Source organism: Podarcis filfolensis, assembly GCF_964270895.1.
Source record: "Podarcis filfolensis genome assembly, chromosome: 14".
NCBI lineage: Eukaryota > Metazoa > Chordata > Lepidosauria > Squamata > Lacertidae > Podarcis > Podarcis filfolensis.
The window spans coordinates 12,758,858-12,774,670 of NC_139616.1; the positions used below are offsets into that span (position 1 = coordinate 12,758,858).

Here is a 15,813-nt window from a genome sequence, read left to right on the forward strand (position 1 = left end):
ACCGTAAGCAAAGAGCATTTTACTAAATTCATAAATTTTGTATAGCAACAAAGTAACTGGGGAATGTGCCTACCTCCGCCCATTCTGTTCATTCCTCCAAAGCCTGGACCATCCACTCCCATTCCTTCAAATAAACAGATTTTACAGGTGAGCTATTAAGTATATCTTTATGCCACTCTACCCTTCAGCTGAACAGCTCCCAGCGAGGTTCGCAATAAAACCAATGCAATATAGCAACAAAATATATCATAACCTAGTGAGGAATCATAGCAGCAGTTAAAAATAGGATAAGATGTAAGAACTTAAAAAAAAAAAAATTGGAAGAACCAAACGAGAAAAGCTTGGTGCTGAACAGGCACTTTTAAAGGTGCATATAATGAAAAAACGATTAAAATTTAAGAATGAGTCACAATACATTTAAAGACTTCTATGGTACTCCAGGAAATGTCTCCCTCACTCCAAGGCAAGAAAACATTGAGAAGAGGAAAGAATACTGACCTCCAGGAGCCACACTTCCCATTCCACCACCACCCATACTCAGTTGGGTTGCACTTATGGGCTGCCCACCAGGTCCAAGGCCCATTCCAATTCCTCCAAGACCACCTTTGAAAGCAAAGATCACTCCATAAGGTTCTCAGTATTTCGAAACAGTTGGAAGGCAGGGGCAATTCTACTAGGCTTCAAAATGGTACCTATGCCTATATTAACAGGCAGCATTTAAAAAAGAGTGAATACTCACGAGGTAGCTGTGGTGTTTTGCTGTCTGCTACACGGAAATCATCGTGAGGAATTGATTTGTCATCCTAACAACAGACAAAGACTTTTAGAACATTGTAGCGGTTTGTCTCAGCTACCATGGGCAAAACAAATGAACAACTCACCATTTTTACATGCATGGGTCTATCAAACAGAAATTGTCCATTGAACATAGCTGAACATAAAGTCAAGGAAGCTTACATCTGCCAATAATATGTTAAGATACACAGGTGATCTTACAAACACACTCGCACTCTAGACTGTCACCCAATAGCTTCATCTTAGGGGTCTTGTCAATGAAATTTGCATTTATATGCATGCATGTAAAATAGTGGTCCGAATTCATTACAGCAAGCACCATTTTAGAAGAATTCTGATTTGGAATGCCTCCAAGATTATGACTACTGACTGCAGCTTTGATAGATAATTTCTTTAAAATCTGCTATATGAGTTAGACCGGACCACTTTTTAAATCTGTAAAATCAACTGAATGTTACAATCCTACTATATACTATTCATGTACTTTTCTGAATAGCTGTCTTATCTCCTATTGTACTAAAGTATTCCACTTGCACCCCACTATCCAAATACAGTGGGGACAGTGAGATGCGAGCAGAATCCTTAGCTCCTTTTTTTTTTTTACAAGACTATCAGGTTTTTTGGGGGGGAGGGGAGATTATATAGCTAAAACCATAGAGAATCAAGAGGTGGGGGGCACTTGTGAATTTCATTAATGGCCCTCCTATCTTTCCCCCAATAATATGAGCACTGTTGCATTCAAATGACAAACACTTACTAAGGAATTAGTTACCTAAAAGTAATGGCAAAATGGGAAAATATTGTCCTTAAAGCACATCATTGCTTGTAAGTCACAATTAACAATGGTTTAAGTAGTTCTCTATTGCCAGACCAGTATTTTTCAATAAAACAACAAGTGTGAAATAATTCTGCATGTAAACAATGCTCTGTGGACTGAACAAGTCAGTCGCACTGATTTTCCATATAGTCTAACTGTGCTTGCCAAATTCTTCAGTTAGGTTTTAAGTTCTTGGGTGTATCAGCTGCCACCATAAAATAGGGTCTATTTTGTATTTTATTGGTGAAAAGCATCATTCTCAGAATCTCTAATGCCACGAGCAACTTTGTTCCAATAGAGGAAGATGAATTTGGGCTTCAAGTTCTCCCCTTAACATTATCATTCTCCCCATTCTATGTTATTCCTACTCCAATGTAACCATGGTGTTATAGTCAATCTCCTTACTAGCAGTAATATAGTTAGTATATCAAGGAGAAATGTACATGATCAAATATACTACAAACAGAAAAATTATCAACTGCTTTGCTGAAAAGCTCACCTATATTCACACAAACATACAAGTCAAATATAATGTAGACAGAAAATAATGCATTCCTATTTAACCCACACTTGACAACATACTCCTTTAATCAGGCCCAGTCACTCCCCAACTCTTGTCAGGATACATATTGCCTGAACAGCTTCGATTGGCTGCTCAAAAGTCACTGTTCCCATTCCTCGACTCTTTCCATCTTTGTCTTCTTTAATATCTGCACGTTTTACAGTCCCAGCAATGCTGAACACTTCCTTTAATTTCTTCCAGCCAACTTTGAAGTCAAGCTTAAAAAGAAAGTTTCCATGAAACAAACCAACACAATTTTGTCTTACAAAACAGGATTTTTGTTTTAGCACAGGGGCAAACTCTACACATAGCTTAAGTATAGCAATATATATATATATATATATAATATATATATATATATATATATATATATATATATATATATATATGTATGTATATGTATATATAAAAAATATACTATCAAAAGGAATGTAGTACACTGAGCACATAATCCAACAGTATCTAGTTGGGGAAGAGTAAACAAAAAACCATGTACTGATTTTAAAACTGGCTACTTTGAGAGAAAACTATTCATATGCATACTCAGCTCACAGAACAGGTTTATTAAAATGAGTTTCAAGAATTGCAGAGCAGCATAAAAAATTAAGTTGGAGGTCCTAAAATAGCTTTCTCCAACCTGGTGGTCTCCAGATGTTTTGAATTACAGTGGTACCTCAGGTTAAGTACTTAATTCGTTCCGGAGGTCCGTTCTTAACCTGAAACTGTTCTTAACCTGAAGCACCACTTTAGCTAATGGGGCCTCCTGCTGCTGCCGCACCGCCGAAGCACGATTTCTATTCTCATCCTGAAGCAAAGTTCTTAACCTGAAGCACTATTTCTGGGTTAGTGGAGTGTGTAACCTGAAGCGTATGTAACCTGAAGCGTATGTAACCTGAAGCGTATGTAACCTGAGGTACCACCGTACAACTTGATTAAGCTGATGCGAGCTGTAGTCCAAAATACCTGGAAGGCACCAAGTTGGGGAAAATATTCATATTGCAGTTTAGATACACAAAACCACCCTCAGATGAGATGCAGCAGTGTTTAAAGCCCTGTTAAAACAGGCATGAATACTATTGGCTAAGAAAAATCACTTGTGCTGTGCTAAGTAAACTTGATGCTTTGCTCCAAAATGAAGCAATGCACAGCCAGTATGTATTTATACTTACATTGGCAACAAAAATGGTGGACCCAAGCCTGCCAGCCTGCAGATTGCTAATAATCTCGGGAGGAATGTTTGGATTATTAATAATAGAAGGTGGCAAATTCATCAAGCCAGGTGATATTTCTGGGCCATGTCCTCCTGTGTAGGGTCCACTTCCACGCTGCAACGCCCTGCGAGCATGCTCACCATCCGGATCCTACAACAAATTTAGTAATAGAATATACATCTGTTAATCCCAAATCACAGGGAAAAAATGGTAACAGTACTTTCTTTCTGAAATTTCACAGTATCACAACAGAGCAGTTAGCATCCTTATCAGCAGCGGCAGAAGGAAGAAGTACTTCATGTGCATGGAGACCTGGCTCCCTCACCTCTAGAGGTGGTCCTTTCAGATGAGGGTTGAGACAAGTGTGCACTGCCACTTCATATGCTGTTACCTAGCCTATGGACAAGTAGAAATCTGTCAGCCTAACATGTTCTTTCAAAAACCAAATTCAATTATCTTGGTGCTCTCTGTTAATATCAAACGTAGAAAACATAACTCTCTGACATCATGGTTCAGACTGGAACACTCATACAGGCAAATGAAAATGCTGACACATTTTATTCCTCCCTTATTGCTCCCACAGCAAGGCAATCTGAACATGATACACATCAGAGCCACACAGCAAATTCCCCAGACTTAAAGGTGATTGTTCATCCAACTACAGATCTAATCTTGTAGGGGGAAAGGCATATTTTAAGACTCAAGAATATCAGTAGGATGTAAATCCCCAACCTAAGCAACTCACGTCAGTATAGCAGTCTTATCTGAAGTTTTAATTATACAAGTGCCTCAACAGTTCCCTAGACAAGCAGTCTGAGGCTGCAGCATATCTAATCCATTTAAAAGCTACAGGTAATGGAAACAAGGAGTAGGAATTGAATGTATTTGTCATTCTGAGAGAAAATTGGCACTTTTGATATCATTGGTTGCTTGGAAATGAAGTATGATTGTTGTTACTGTGTGGAAGTATCTGTGAGGGCATTTAATAACTCTATACAGTTTGTTCTGCTATTTTAAAAGAATTCCAAAACTCTTTCAATACTCTGCATCAAAGCTGCAAAAACTACAAGCATACCTCTTTTATGTTCAATGGTCTTCCATTTAGGTCATATTTATTCATAGTTTCCAGTGCCTTCTTTACAAATTCTTCATCTTTGAATTCAACAACACTGGATGAAACAAAATAATGATATTTTGGTTTGTGTGATGAACTTTTAAAATTGTTATTAAAATACATTAATAAACTAGGGGAAAACAAAGGAAAAAACACAAAGGAACACTTACCCACAACCCTATAGCCATGTGAAGATTTGCCAACATGGAAGAAGGAAAAAATAAAGTTGATTTAGTAAATGCAGTTTGCAATGAAGTATTTTAACATTTCAGACAAACTTAACAAAAATAGACAAGCTGAATGAAGAATGTACTTTTGGAGTGGGAAGAGCAACATTAAGCTAGTTATTTCTCCTACCGCCTTGCATATACATTACAAAGTTTATTTATTTAACATTGGTTATATAGACACAGATGGTCAGTTTTTTAAAACTCTGACTTTTTTTTTAAAGCCAAACCAGAAATAGAATGTGAAAATGATATACAAATTCCCATGACCAACTAAAGGAAAAAACTGAGCAGGATAACCAAAAGTGGATGATTATCTTAAAGTGCAATACTCAGGTTTTCCAGAAAATTACTTAACAACTCTTCTCCATATTTCAGTTTTAAGGAGAAGCAGTTTGATTGCTTTTTTTTCAGTGCTACTATTCAATAAAAATAAAGCAACCAGTTTAGGTCTATTTTTGTTTTATTTTTTGAAACATTCCCACAGGCCGAACAAAAAAAGCATTTAAATAAAATTTTCAAAGGGAAAAAACCAGACACCCAACAGGTTTAATTGCTTACATTCGAGTCAAACCTGCATTCTCTTGTTCACACAGCAGGCTCAGACTTACTATAGTTTGAACGTTTGACCTTTTTAAGAAGACAGACACAAAGCAGCTTTTAACATTCTTTGCACTGAACTGCCTCCCTCATTGCTGGCAATCCACTGCCTAACAACCAACTCCTTCCATTCCATTTTTAAAAAGCCCTAGACAAGTTCAATAATCCAGAAGAAGTCCTGCAATCTTTTAGGCTCATCAAAACATATGTTTATACTCAAGCCTCAGATTAGAATGCTACACTTAATTTATCATTTCAGTGATATTTTTCCAATGCTCAACTTAAAACACATCTGAACACACCAGAAATCCTAACGAGAGCTGCTGTTTTAAATGAATTAGGTAAATGCCATTTATTTAGACACATATTAAAAGAGCTTTCCCCTTGCATCCAACTACACCAGTTTATATGAAAGTTGACAAAGCTGTATCTGATACAGAAACCTCAGTCTGTAATAACATCAATGAAAAAAAATGAAACTTACTTTCCAATTACTGGTACAAGTATTAAACAAAAGTAAAACTGCTGAGGAACATTAAACCTCTAGCAGATGATTGCCCACGGCACTTACCCTTGATTTTCCTTCTGCATCCTTAAACAGCTCCACGTATGTAACCTCACCAACTACATAAGACATACAAAGGGAAAATACCAAGAGACAATGCATTTAAACACCAATGTCTTGCTTTGCTGTGTCCCTGTGCACAACTCTACGAAGAAGCACCTATTATTCACCAACAATCAAAACCAGACCAACATACCTCCTGTCAAGGTCTATATAATTTAGCTAATTTTCAGGAATATGCAACAGCCACATTCTCAAAAGCTAAAGAAAAACAACTATATTTAACCTAATTCATACTACAGATCATATTTTGGCCAGTATGATATAGTTGGTGAACAAGTTCAGATATACAAATAGTCCCTTCACCTCTCAATTAAGGACATCAACAATAACACTTTCAGTGACATTTGTCATCCTGCTAACAACAGCTGTTTTAAGGTGACTTTCTACCTGAATAGCTTCAAATAGTAAAGAGGTTGCCTTCAATAGAATAACCAATTTACAAAAGTCAAAAAATTTCACAGCAAGCCACACACTTTCTAAGGTTTCATTGCATAAACCAAATCATATAAGTCACGTCACCTTACAACAGATACACCTAGCACAGTTAAAGGTTTGTTTTATTTATTTATTTTAAGGCCTAGAAACCAAATGTTCTTTGCATGATTTTGAAGCAATCATTTTTTCCAGTTAATTCAAAACCAACTTTTGACAGTTCATGAATTGGGATTTCTTCCACCCCAGACATGCCCATGGCAAGAAGTTTGGGGCATTCAAAAAAACTACAACTGTAGTAACAAACGTGATATAGAGCTCCAGACAGACAAGTCATGGCAGAAGTGACAATGCAGACAGAGAATTCTACAGCCAGATTCCACCAAGAAAAATACAGAAACATCTTTTGAAGGACATCTTTTCATTCATACTTTAAAAGCACACTAAATTTTGCTTATATTCAGAACTACACCTAGACATAACGCAGTCCCTTTAAAGGTTCATGAGGGCATGCATATTCTCTAGGCTACCTACTATCATACAAGAATGGAAGGAGACTGTGGATACTTCATTTGTTTACTGATACTATCCTGCAATGCAAATGTCTCCAGTGAAAGAGAGGGGGAAAGTAGACATAACAAGCAGAAGTTGAAAAGGACAAACCAAAACTGTGTGTTTCACAGTATTCCAGATATCTGAGTTTGTCTCATTCCTGTGAGAAGCCGGCTGCAAGGAGCAAGTTACCTTTCTCTCTCATAAGATCTTTAATAGACTGCCATTTCATATCATATGGGATGTTGCTAATGAATACTCTGTTACGGTTAAGGGTCTTCTTTTCTCCAGTGCCTGCACCCTTCTCCTTTGTGTAAGGATGGAATCTATTCCTGTGTCCAAGAGACGGGATTGCCTTAGGCTTTGAAATATACTTTGATTTCACAGGTGGTCTCTCATCCTTTCCCGTTTCATCATTTTCCCTGCATGTGAGGAAGGAAAAAAAATAAGAATATTAGTTTGCTTTTAAGTATATAATTCTATCAAGACATTATGACAAAATGTAAAGCCCAAAGTAGCACCTATCACAGGGACAAATGACACATATTCAGGGTAATAACTTTCACACCTGTGTGCATATGTTTTAAAACAGCAGGCATGGGAGTGGATCCAGAATTGGAACTGCAGTATGAGTGGGAAGGGGGAGGGACTAAGTGCCCCCATGAAAAAAGATTATATTTATGCCAAAAACAGCTTCCCAGGAATGATTTTGGCAAGATCCTGCACAGGAAAGAAAGGGTTGACTCCTCATCCAGCTGTGCTATGGTCCCAATCTGGACTGGGGATCCCTGCAGCTGCTATTTAAAAACCAAATAAACCTGCATGTGCAAATGCAAAGATGCATGTAGCATCACATGAAGCCCATGATCCTCTCCTTTTTGGCTTGCATCTCTGTCCAGTTTCCATGACTAGAGAGACTGATTAAATGAAAGCAATAATTTTCATCTAGGTCCTAATGCATTCAGAGTGTTACACTTTTCCCTCACTAAGAGACAATGTTAGAACTGCACATAGGTCACTCAACCATATCTTTACTTTCATTTCCAGTAGGAGTGAAACCAGCAGTTCCTTCTACAAGCTAGAATACACAACTGAGACAATATAAGACCACGACACTCAGTCAAAAGTTACTCAGGTTTCTTATGAAGGGAACTATTTCAGTTTTGCCACGCTTAAGAGGATCAGAATGCCTGAAGACAGCAACACTTGTTTACAAAGCAGGAACTTTCTTTAGCATACAATGCAGCAACAGAAATCTCTGCTGGTGTACAGGTTGTGGGTGCCCAAACTGACATGCATGAAGAACATATTTTTTACATTGCCCTGTCAACATATATGGTCTTCTAGTAACATCAGTCAGCATCAACACTTATTTGCCAGTTTGATAATTCTCTGCTTAGGGACTACGCATGTGCCCAGGCAATGCAATGTAGACTTATGCTGGTCATGTTTCTGACCACTAAACTGGCTGCCATGGGTGGCAATGAATTTCATCTAGAAAAGTGAGCAGACTGCCAGAAGAGACAAAAACTTCAAGCTGCCTCCAGCAGCCCACTGCCCTTCTCCCCACCCACCACAGAAAGGAAGCAGGCTCCATGGAGAAAGATATCCGACCTTGGGCAGCTTTCTGTGTTTCCATGCTAGCTGTGGAGGAGGGCAAAAACCCTCATGTTGTCAAATACAGAAAACAAAATAATACATCCATGTCTGATACATCATTAGACCAAAGGACCACTTAGTGTGGCATCCTGTTCATAGTCCACAAGCAGGACATGAGCATGGAGTGAAGGAATGCTCCTTCTTTCCATCACCATGCTGCTCAATTTCCAAGCTAGGTGTACAGAATATGTACCTCCTGTGTGCCTAACAAAGAAACCAAGCAGCTTAGTGGTGGAGGCAGGGACTGCTCTATGCTCCCTGTGCCAACCCACCACATTTATATATAGCCTGCTTTTCAGTTGTAGAGGGGACTGGCAAAGGAGGGACAGAGTGCTCCATCTGCCAGTCCCTCTAAGGAGGAAAAACCAGGCTTGTGAAAATGTTTGTGAGCTTGTAACTTCTGGTGCTAATGTACAAGGCCGAATTGCACACACAGCCTGAGCAGTGTACAAAACATCTGGAAATCACTTTCTCCAACATCTTTTGAAAATGATCCATATTGACAGGGGGATCACATAGCCCCATATCCACGCTGTCAATTTGTACACTTTTTCTACCTGAATGTGCACAATCACAAGTCTGTACACTCTAACCCACGCAAAGGCCAATGGCTCACAGAATATTTCTAAATAACAACAAAGGATTGATAAGGGAACCACACAATTTGGACAGGTCTGTTCCTGACCAAGCTAGGAAAAATCCAGAGGAATTTAAGCACTAGGACTAAAAGAACTCCAATTGTTATCTAATGGTCAATTAGGACCAACTTTGAAAGTTCTTAGGTGATCCAACAAAGGTGAACTGTGGGATAGCTGAACACTAAACAAACGTTAGGGGGGGGGGGATTCTGAAACAGTAATATTTGAGGTCAAGTACAACTACAACTTCCCTACCAAAATCAATTCCTAAGCAAAGTGCAATCAGAAAAGCTTCACAAATCAATCAATCATAAAGAAAGGGACTAATGCACAGATTTTACATGAAATTCATAGGATTACATGTGGTATTATTAGAATAACTGAATAAAACACAAGAGGTTCCCCATAGAAACCTCAAGATTTCCTCAAGATAGTCTTCTTTTCAATAAGAACTCCACCGCCATCATTGATAGATGAAAAAAGAATGGCACCAGCCATCAAATTAATTGAGCCCGGGGCTTGCCAAAAATTAGGGTTTTTTTAATGATTTCACATTATTGCTTAACAGAATAGAAATATTAACCTAAAAGGTCTCATTATATTAAACTTCTGCAATGTTGGCTAATGCTGAACATGGTGGATTAAAAAACTGAACAGCTCAAACAATAAATATGAACTGGGAATAGAAAAAATATTTCACTGGGATCCTAATACTCATTACTTCCATAAAAACATCAATCAATTATAAAATTAACAAAGAATTGAGATAATGCAATGATACAAAGACATGCGTATCTTTCTTTAAAAAAGGCTTCCCCCAATATTGCCAATTTTAATGTTGTCAAACGCAAGTTCAGACAATAAGAAGATATACCATAGCTACTGAAAGGCTGGCCATAAAGTTTCTATTCTAAACAGTTTTACTATTCACTTATGTGATCTTCAAATACCATACTCCATACACTATAAATGAAAAAGACATATACAAAACCCAATTTGATGATTTGATGAAAACTAAAAATATTTGACCTGAATGTTCCCTGCCTTGCAGTACCCTTACTTGCCAGATTATATGACCAGATGAGCAGCTCTTTAAAAGCCTGGAAAGGTATACTGTATTCTGTGAAGCCATCATTCCAGGAGAAGTTTAAAAGTGGAAAAAGTTTACTGCTATTAAGAAAGCAAATATGACACCTATAAACATTGAAGAAATAACTTAACTTGATTCATTTTTCAACAGAGAAACCGAACAGATGACTTGACTGAAGTCCAAGCATTCCTTTACAGCAACCAGTTACAGACTGGCTAAGAAGAAATGTAGTAAGACCCCTGCTGCTTCTCACTAATGGTCCATCTGGTCTAGAATTGTGTTTCCAAAAGTGGCCAGCTCCTGGAAGCTTGAAAGCAGCACATGAAGGCTCTTCACTGCTATTTCTCCCCACCATCTAGTACAGGCACAGGCAAAATCGGCCCTCCAGATGTTTTGGGACTGCAATTCCCATCATCCCTGACCACTGGTCCTTTTAGCTAGGGGTGATGGGAGCTGTAGTCCCAAAACATCTGGGGGGGCGAGTTTGCCTATGCCTGATCTAGTATTTGCCATACTGGGAAGTTCTATTCAGCTATCATGATCAACAGCTTTAAGTAGACCTATCCTCAATGAATGCAGCTAGGGATCACCAATGCATCTTGTGGTAGTGAATTCCATACAGTAATTATATATGTGAAAAGGCTCTTCTGTCTGTGTGGAATTTATTTCCTATCTATTACAATAAGCAACTACAGTGAGTGTGGGGCCACATTCTCCGTGCTCTTCGTAATCACCAAAGGAAGAGAATGGCAAGGTCACAAAGTATGCACACAAAAACCACAAATTCTATTTATTTATAATGATCCAGCAAACTAGAGGTTTCTTAAATTAACCCTAGGGATATTAGGACCTTGGAAGAGAAGGGTTTCAAACTTTATAAGCTGGAAAATGTGAGATTAAAGTTACTTTTAAAACAAAACTTCTCCTGCTTTGGAACAGACAGACCTAGCGGTTCTCAAGCAGGACCTTTAACACTCACCAACTAGTAACAAGAACACACACTGACAGACTGGTGTTATCACACCAATTGTTCTTGTTGTGGTTACTGTGCTTATCTTGTGCTTTGCATAGCAATGTCACAGACTGTATCCTCTTGCATTTGGTGGGCACTGGCCTTGTTTGTTGCGTATCTTGACAACCTGGAATAACAAATGTGGGTCCTGGTCCACAAAAGGCCTCTGCCACAAAACAAGCTGCCCATCTCAAAGGTGCAAAGGGACTCCTTGCTGTAAGCCAACTAAGAGTGCAAAGGACACACTGTACCTGTTGACTCACAACTAAACCCCATAAAGCGAAAACAGGGCTTCGTCCAAGGTAAAGTGTGCGCAGGGTTACACCCCATTCCCACAAGGTTCTGCCCTTCATGAATCTTCTCGATCCATTTCTTCACCTTTCGCAAATCCGACTCGTAGTTATTCTTTATCACTACAACCGTGTTGTTTTTGTTTTCCTTTTATGGTCTTTCATTTGTGCAGCCACCATCGCATCATGTGGCAGCTTATACCCTGAGCCAATCTAATAATAACTGCTCCATCATAATCATCATCTTCATCCCTGTTCCTGCTTAAGAAACACAACGACGGCCTACCCTTGCCTTTCTTCCATCCCAGAGTCGCAGGCAGCCCAGCCAGCCTCTGTCCCTCCCACTCACACACATAACACACCCATCAAGCGGCCCCTCTCCAAACAATGCCGGGTATGGTTACTAACGAGGGGAACCCGAAGCCTCAACCCCGCCATGGCGAAGGGACCACTCCCCCCAAAAAAAACAAAACCCGCCTGGCGCGAGGCCTGCGCGGCCCCCCGAATCCTCGCGCTCAGGTAACGGGTCCAGGCGGGCTGCCCACGCCCCCCTCCCGGCCTGGCCCGCCGCCCCGCCCCGTTTCTCCCTCACAGACACACACATTTTGACGCCATTGGCGCCGTCGCCGCTCTCCGGCCTGGCGGCTCCGCCCGCCTCTCCATCCTGCTGCCGCTCGTGGTCGTTGGCGGCCGCCTCGTCGGCTTCTCCCAACGGCGCCGACCCCTCGAACTTGTCGTTCTCCGCCATTTCCCCGCCGGGTTTGAAAAGGCCCTCCGCCTCCTCCTCCTCCTCGCGAGCGAGCGGGCGGGCGAGCGCGCGCCTCGGCCTCCACTTGCTGGATCCCGCTCTCTTTCTCTCTCTCTCCTCAGTCTCTGAACCGGCTTCCCCCAGGCTCTCGCGAGAACTCCGAGAGCGCGGCCGTGCCTTTCTGCCTGCCGACAGGCAACTTCCCGGTTGTCATAGCGACAGCGGCGGCGGCCTAGGCCTTTGCCGGCGGCCTGCATGCCTACATTTTTTTCGGCTAATCGCCGATATTGGAAGGTGGGGGCGGGGTGGGCAGTGGTTTTTTTTTCCTTTAAAAAACGTTTAGGGGTACGCTCCTTTTCCTGCTCATATTGAAATACTGCCCCTCATTGAGGCCAAACTTATATGAGGCTGCATCCTAATGTTTTAATGTTGTATCTTAATTTTTTAAATTGTATTTTAATCAACTTGTTTTTATTATTGGTTGTTAGCCGCCCTGAGCCCAGTCTTGACTGGGGAGGGCGGGGTATAAATAAAAATTTATTATTATTATTATTATTATTATTATTCACAAAATGTTTAGGGGTATGCGTCCCCACCCCACAGAAAAAAGCACTGGGGGTATGAAGGACTGGCGAAAGCGACGACTCATTTCGTTAGCTGAATTAACGAAACGTCATAATATGAGCAGTGGGGTGAAGAAGCCCGAACGGTGAAACTTTTTGTAAATACAGCAAAACAAAACCTCTTCGCCCTGGATTTTGATGCCTGAGATGTGTACTTTCAAGGCTCCCCTAATTTTTGTGGTTGTCTCCTGTTTAAATCCGTATTTCGCATTGCGTTTAAATTGTTGTAACCTGCCCTGGGACGTTGGGGTGAAGGGCATGTAGTAATAATAAAAACAAGAATAAATATTTTTAATCATAATAATAGCTGCATACATAATACAGTTTGGCGTGGGTGTTGCTCTTTTTATTTATGTTATATATAACTCATTTTTATTCTGCCCTCCTTCCAAAGATCTCAGGGGCGTATACATGATTTTGCTATCAACAATGCAACAGGGTAGGAGAGGGCAACTGACACAAAATTACCCACTGATTTTCATGGCTGAATTAAACCCTTTATCTTCATTTTCCTTCTTTCTTTGGATCCAAAAAACTTTCTTCTCCCAGAACCCATCTCACCTGCACGCTGCCTTACTCACTTATCGGGACCTAAACATCCCATCTTGGATATATTTTACTTATCTGCTCCTGGGACCCACAGTTTCCTCATCCTATGTTTCTTCTTTTTCTTTTCTTTTTTGGACATTAATAATAGAATTCTAGAGTTGGAAGTGATGCAGGAATATGCAGGGGTCCCATACAGGGATCAAACCTGCAACCTTGGCATTACCACCGTGCTCTAACCAACTGAGCTATCCATATGTCTCAAACAGGCAGGGTTGCAGGTAAATACTGAGACCACCTCAACTCATAAAACAGCAAGGTGGTGGACCCATAACAAAGGATTCCCTCATGGTAGGGTTGATGTTGTCATGCCACATTTGCAGACATCTTTGTAACACAGAATTGGTCCGCTAACAGGCCTAGGGCCTGAAGCCAGCTCCCTATAGAGCAAATCCTTGGGGATCATGCCATCTTCCATGCTGTACTTGACCAAGCTAGTGTGCAGGGGGGCTATGTTGGCAAAGTTTCAGGAGGACAGCAAGTTCCAGCTTGCATATTAACCTAAAAGGTTCTTTTTCAGCCTGAGGGCAACCTTCCAAGGGCCAGAAGCAAAAAGGGGTCAGATGAATAAAACAAAACTTTATCTTCAGATAGTAGGCTTGTTTCTACACACCATCACACACCCCTCTCCTCCATCAAGACAAGCAAAAGGCATGATCAGAGTTGGCACAGCTATTGGGTGGAGTGAGGCCACTGCAGAATCCCTGCAGGATCCATGCAGAAGCCGGCACCTGTGTGGGGATACCTGGTTGTGCCTTTTTGGAATTTTGCGCCACAGCCCCCCTGCCCCCCATGCTATGCCACTGCAGGCTGGAAAGGCAAAGGTAGAGACATGTTTTGTTTTCTGTTTGAATCCAAGGCTGTGGCTATGAAACAATACCCTTTTGGGATGTTAATGCTGTGAATCCCTCCATCGTAGGCCCAGGTTATATATGTGTAAATAAACCATATATCATAAAGACACCACAGTCTCTGCTGTGCCTCATTCCAAAGGAAACACAAACCCTGGGTGAGTGTCTGGAACCCCTGGAATCTTGCACCACACCAAGATTGGGGTGGCATGCTGAAGCACACTAGGACGTCACACTACTCAATGCTGCTCCCACTGCATAGCATTTTGCTGAATCTTGGTGAATATTTGTCAAGCAGAGAAGTTATTTGCTGCTCACAAAGTGGTGCTTATGCCAACACAGAAAAGGTTGGTTGTAAGATGAATGCAAACAAAATGGGAGCACTATTTGCAAAAGGTTTTGCAAGCTGTGAAAAACGTTCCTTTCATTTTTGTGTGTCTGCAGGCACAAACTAGGACTCCAGGAGCAAAATGTCCACCTGTACAGAGTGAGGGTAAAGACTCTTGATCACATTCTGTTTCTGTGATGGTGTCATGTAGTGAAATCTTATTAGTTACATGGTTCCATCGCAAAGACATTTAAAGCACCACAAATGCTGTTCTGATGTTTTAATCTCTGGTGTTTCATTTGTGGTTTACATTCTGCACATTTTATGTCTTTATTCTGTAAGCCGCTAAGACAAGACAACGTGAAAAATAGGGCAAAAATATTTACTTAATAAATTCTATGAAGTAATTAGGAATCAAGCCCATCTCTATTCATATCCCACCCACGCCCCACCCCTATGGCTCCATTGGCGGCACTGTGGTCTAAACCACTGAGCCTCTTGGGCTTGCTGATCAGAAGGTCGGTGGTTCGAATCCGCACAACGGGGTGAGTTCCCGTTACTTTGTCCCAGCTCTTGCCAATGTAGCAGTTCGAAAGCACACCAGTGCAAGTAGATAAATAGGTACCGCTAGCGCCATAACTCTCCAGTGGTTTGACTTTACTCCTGAAGGCACATACTTCCATTGATCACCAAATAATTGATGCTTTTGAATGATGGTGCTGGAGGAGACTCTTGAGAGTCCCATGGACTCTCCATTCTGAAGGAAATCAGCCCAGAGTGCTCACTGGAAGGACAGATCCTGAAGCTGAGGCTCCAATACTTTGGCCACCTCATGAGAAGAGAAGACTCCCTGGAAAAGACCCTGATGTTGGGAAAGATGAAGGGCACAAGGTGAAGGGGACGACAGAGGACGAGATGGTTGGACAGTGTTCTCGAAGCTACCAGCATGAGTTTGACCAAACTGCGGGAGGCAGTGGAAGACAGGAGTGCCTGGCGTGCTCTGGTCCATGGGGTCACAAAGAGTCGGACA

General features: G+C 41.0%; 1 protein-coding gene across 1 annotated transcript in view; it reads right to left on the bottom strand.

Moving 5' to 3' along the window:
• MYEF2 (myelin expression factor 2) overlaps positions 1–12,513 on the bottom strand; it is a 21,332-nt gene extending 8,819 nt beyond the window's left edge. Inside the window, exons 1-11 of the mRNA XM_083587132.1 lie at positions 12,230–12,513; positions 7,131–7,360; positions 5,898–5,950; positions 4,670–4,677; positions 4,461–4,554; positions 3,344–3,535; positions 2,239–2,392; positions 882–931; positions 740–803; positions 499–603; positions 74–124 (exon numbers count right to left, since the gene is read on the bottom strand). Coding sequence (XP_083443258.1) covers positions 74–124; positions 499–603; positions 740–803; positions 882–931; positions 2,239–2,392; positions 3,344–3,535; positions 4,461–4,554; positions 4,670–4,677; positions 5,898–5,950; positions 7,131–7,360; positions 12,230–12,375 — 1,147 coding nt within the window. The 5' untranslated portion in view covers positions 12,376–12,513. The remainder of the gene's footprint in view (positions 1–73; positions 125–498; positions 604–739; positions 804–881; positions 932–2,238; positions 2,393–3,343; positions 3,536–4,460; positions 4,555–4,669; positions 4,678–5,897; positions 5,951–7,130; positions 7,361–12,229) is intronic.
• Between the last annotated feature and the right edge of the window lie 3,300 nt (positions 12,514–15,813).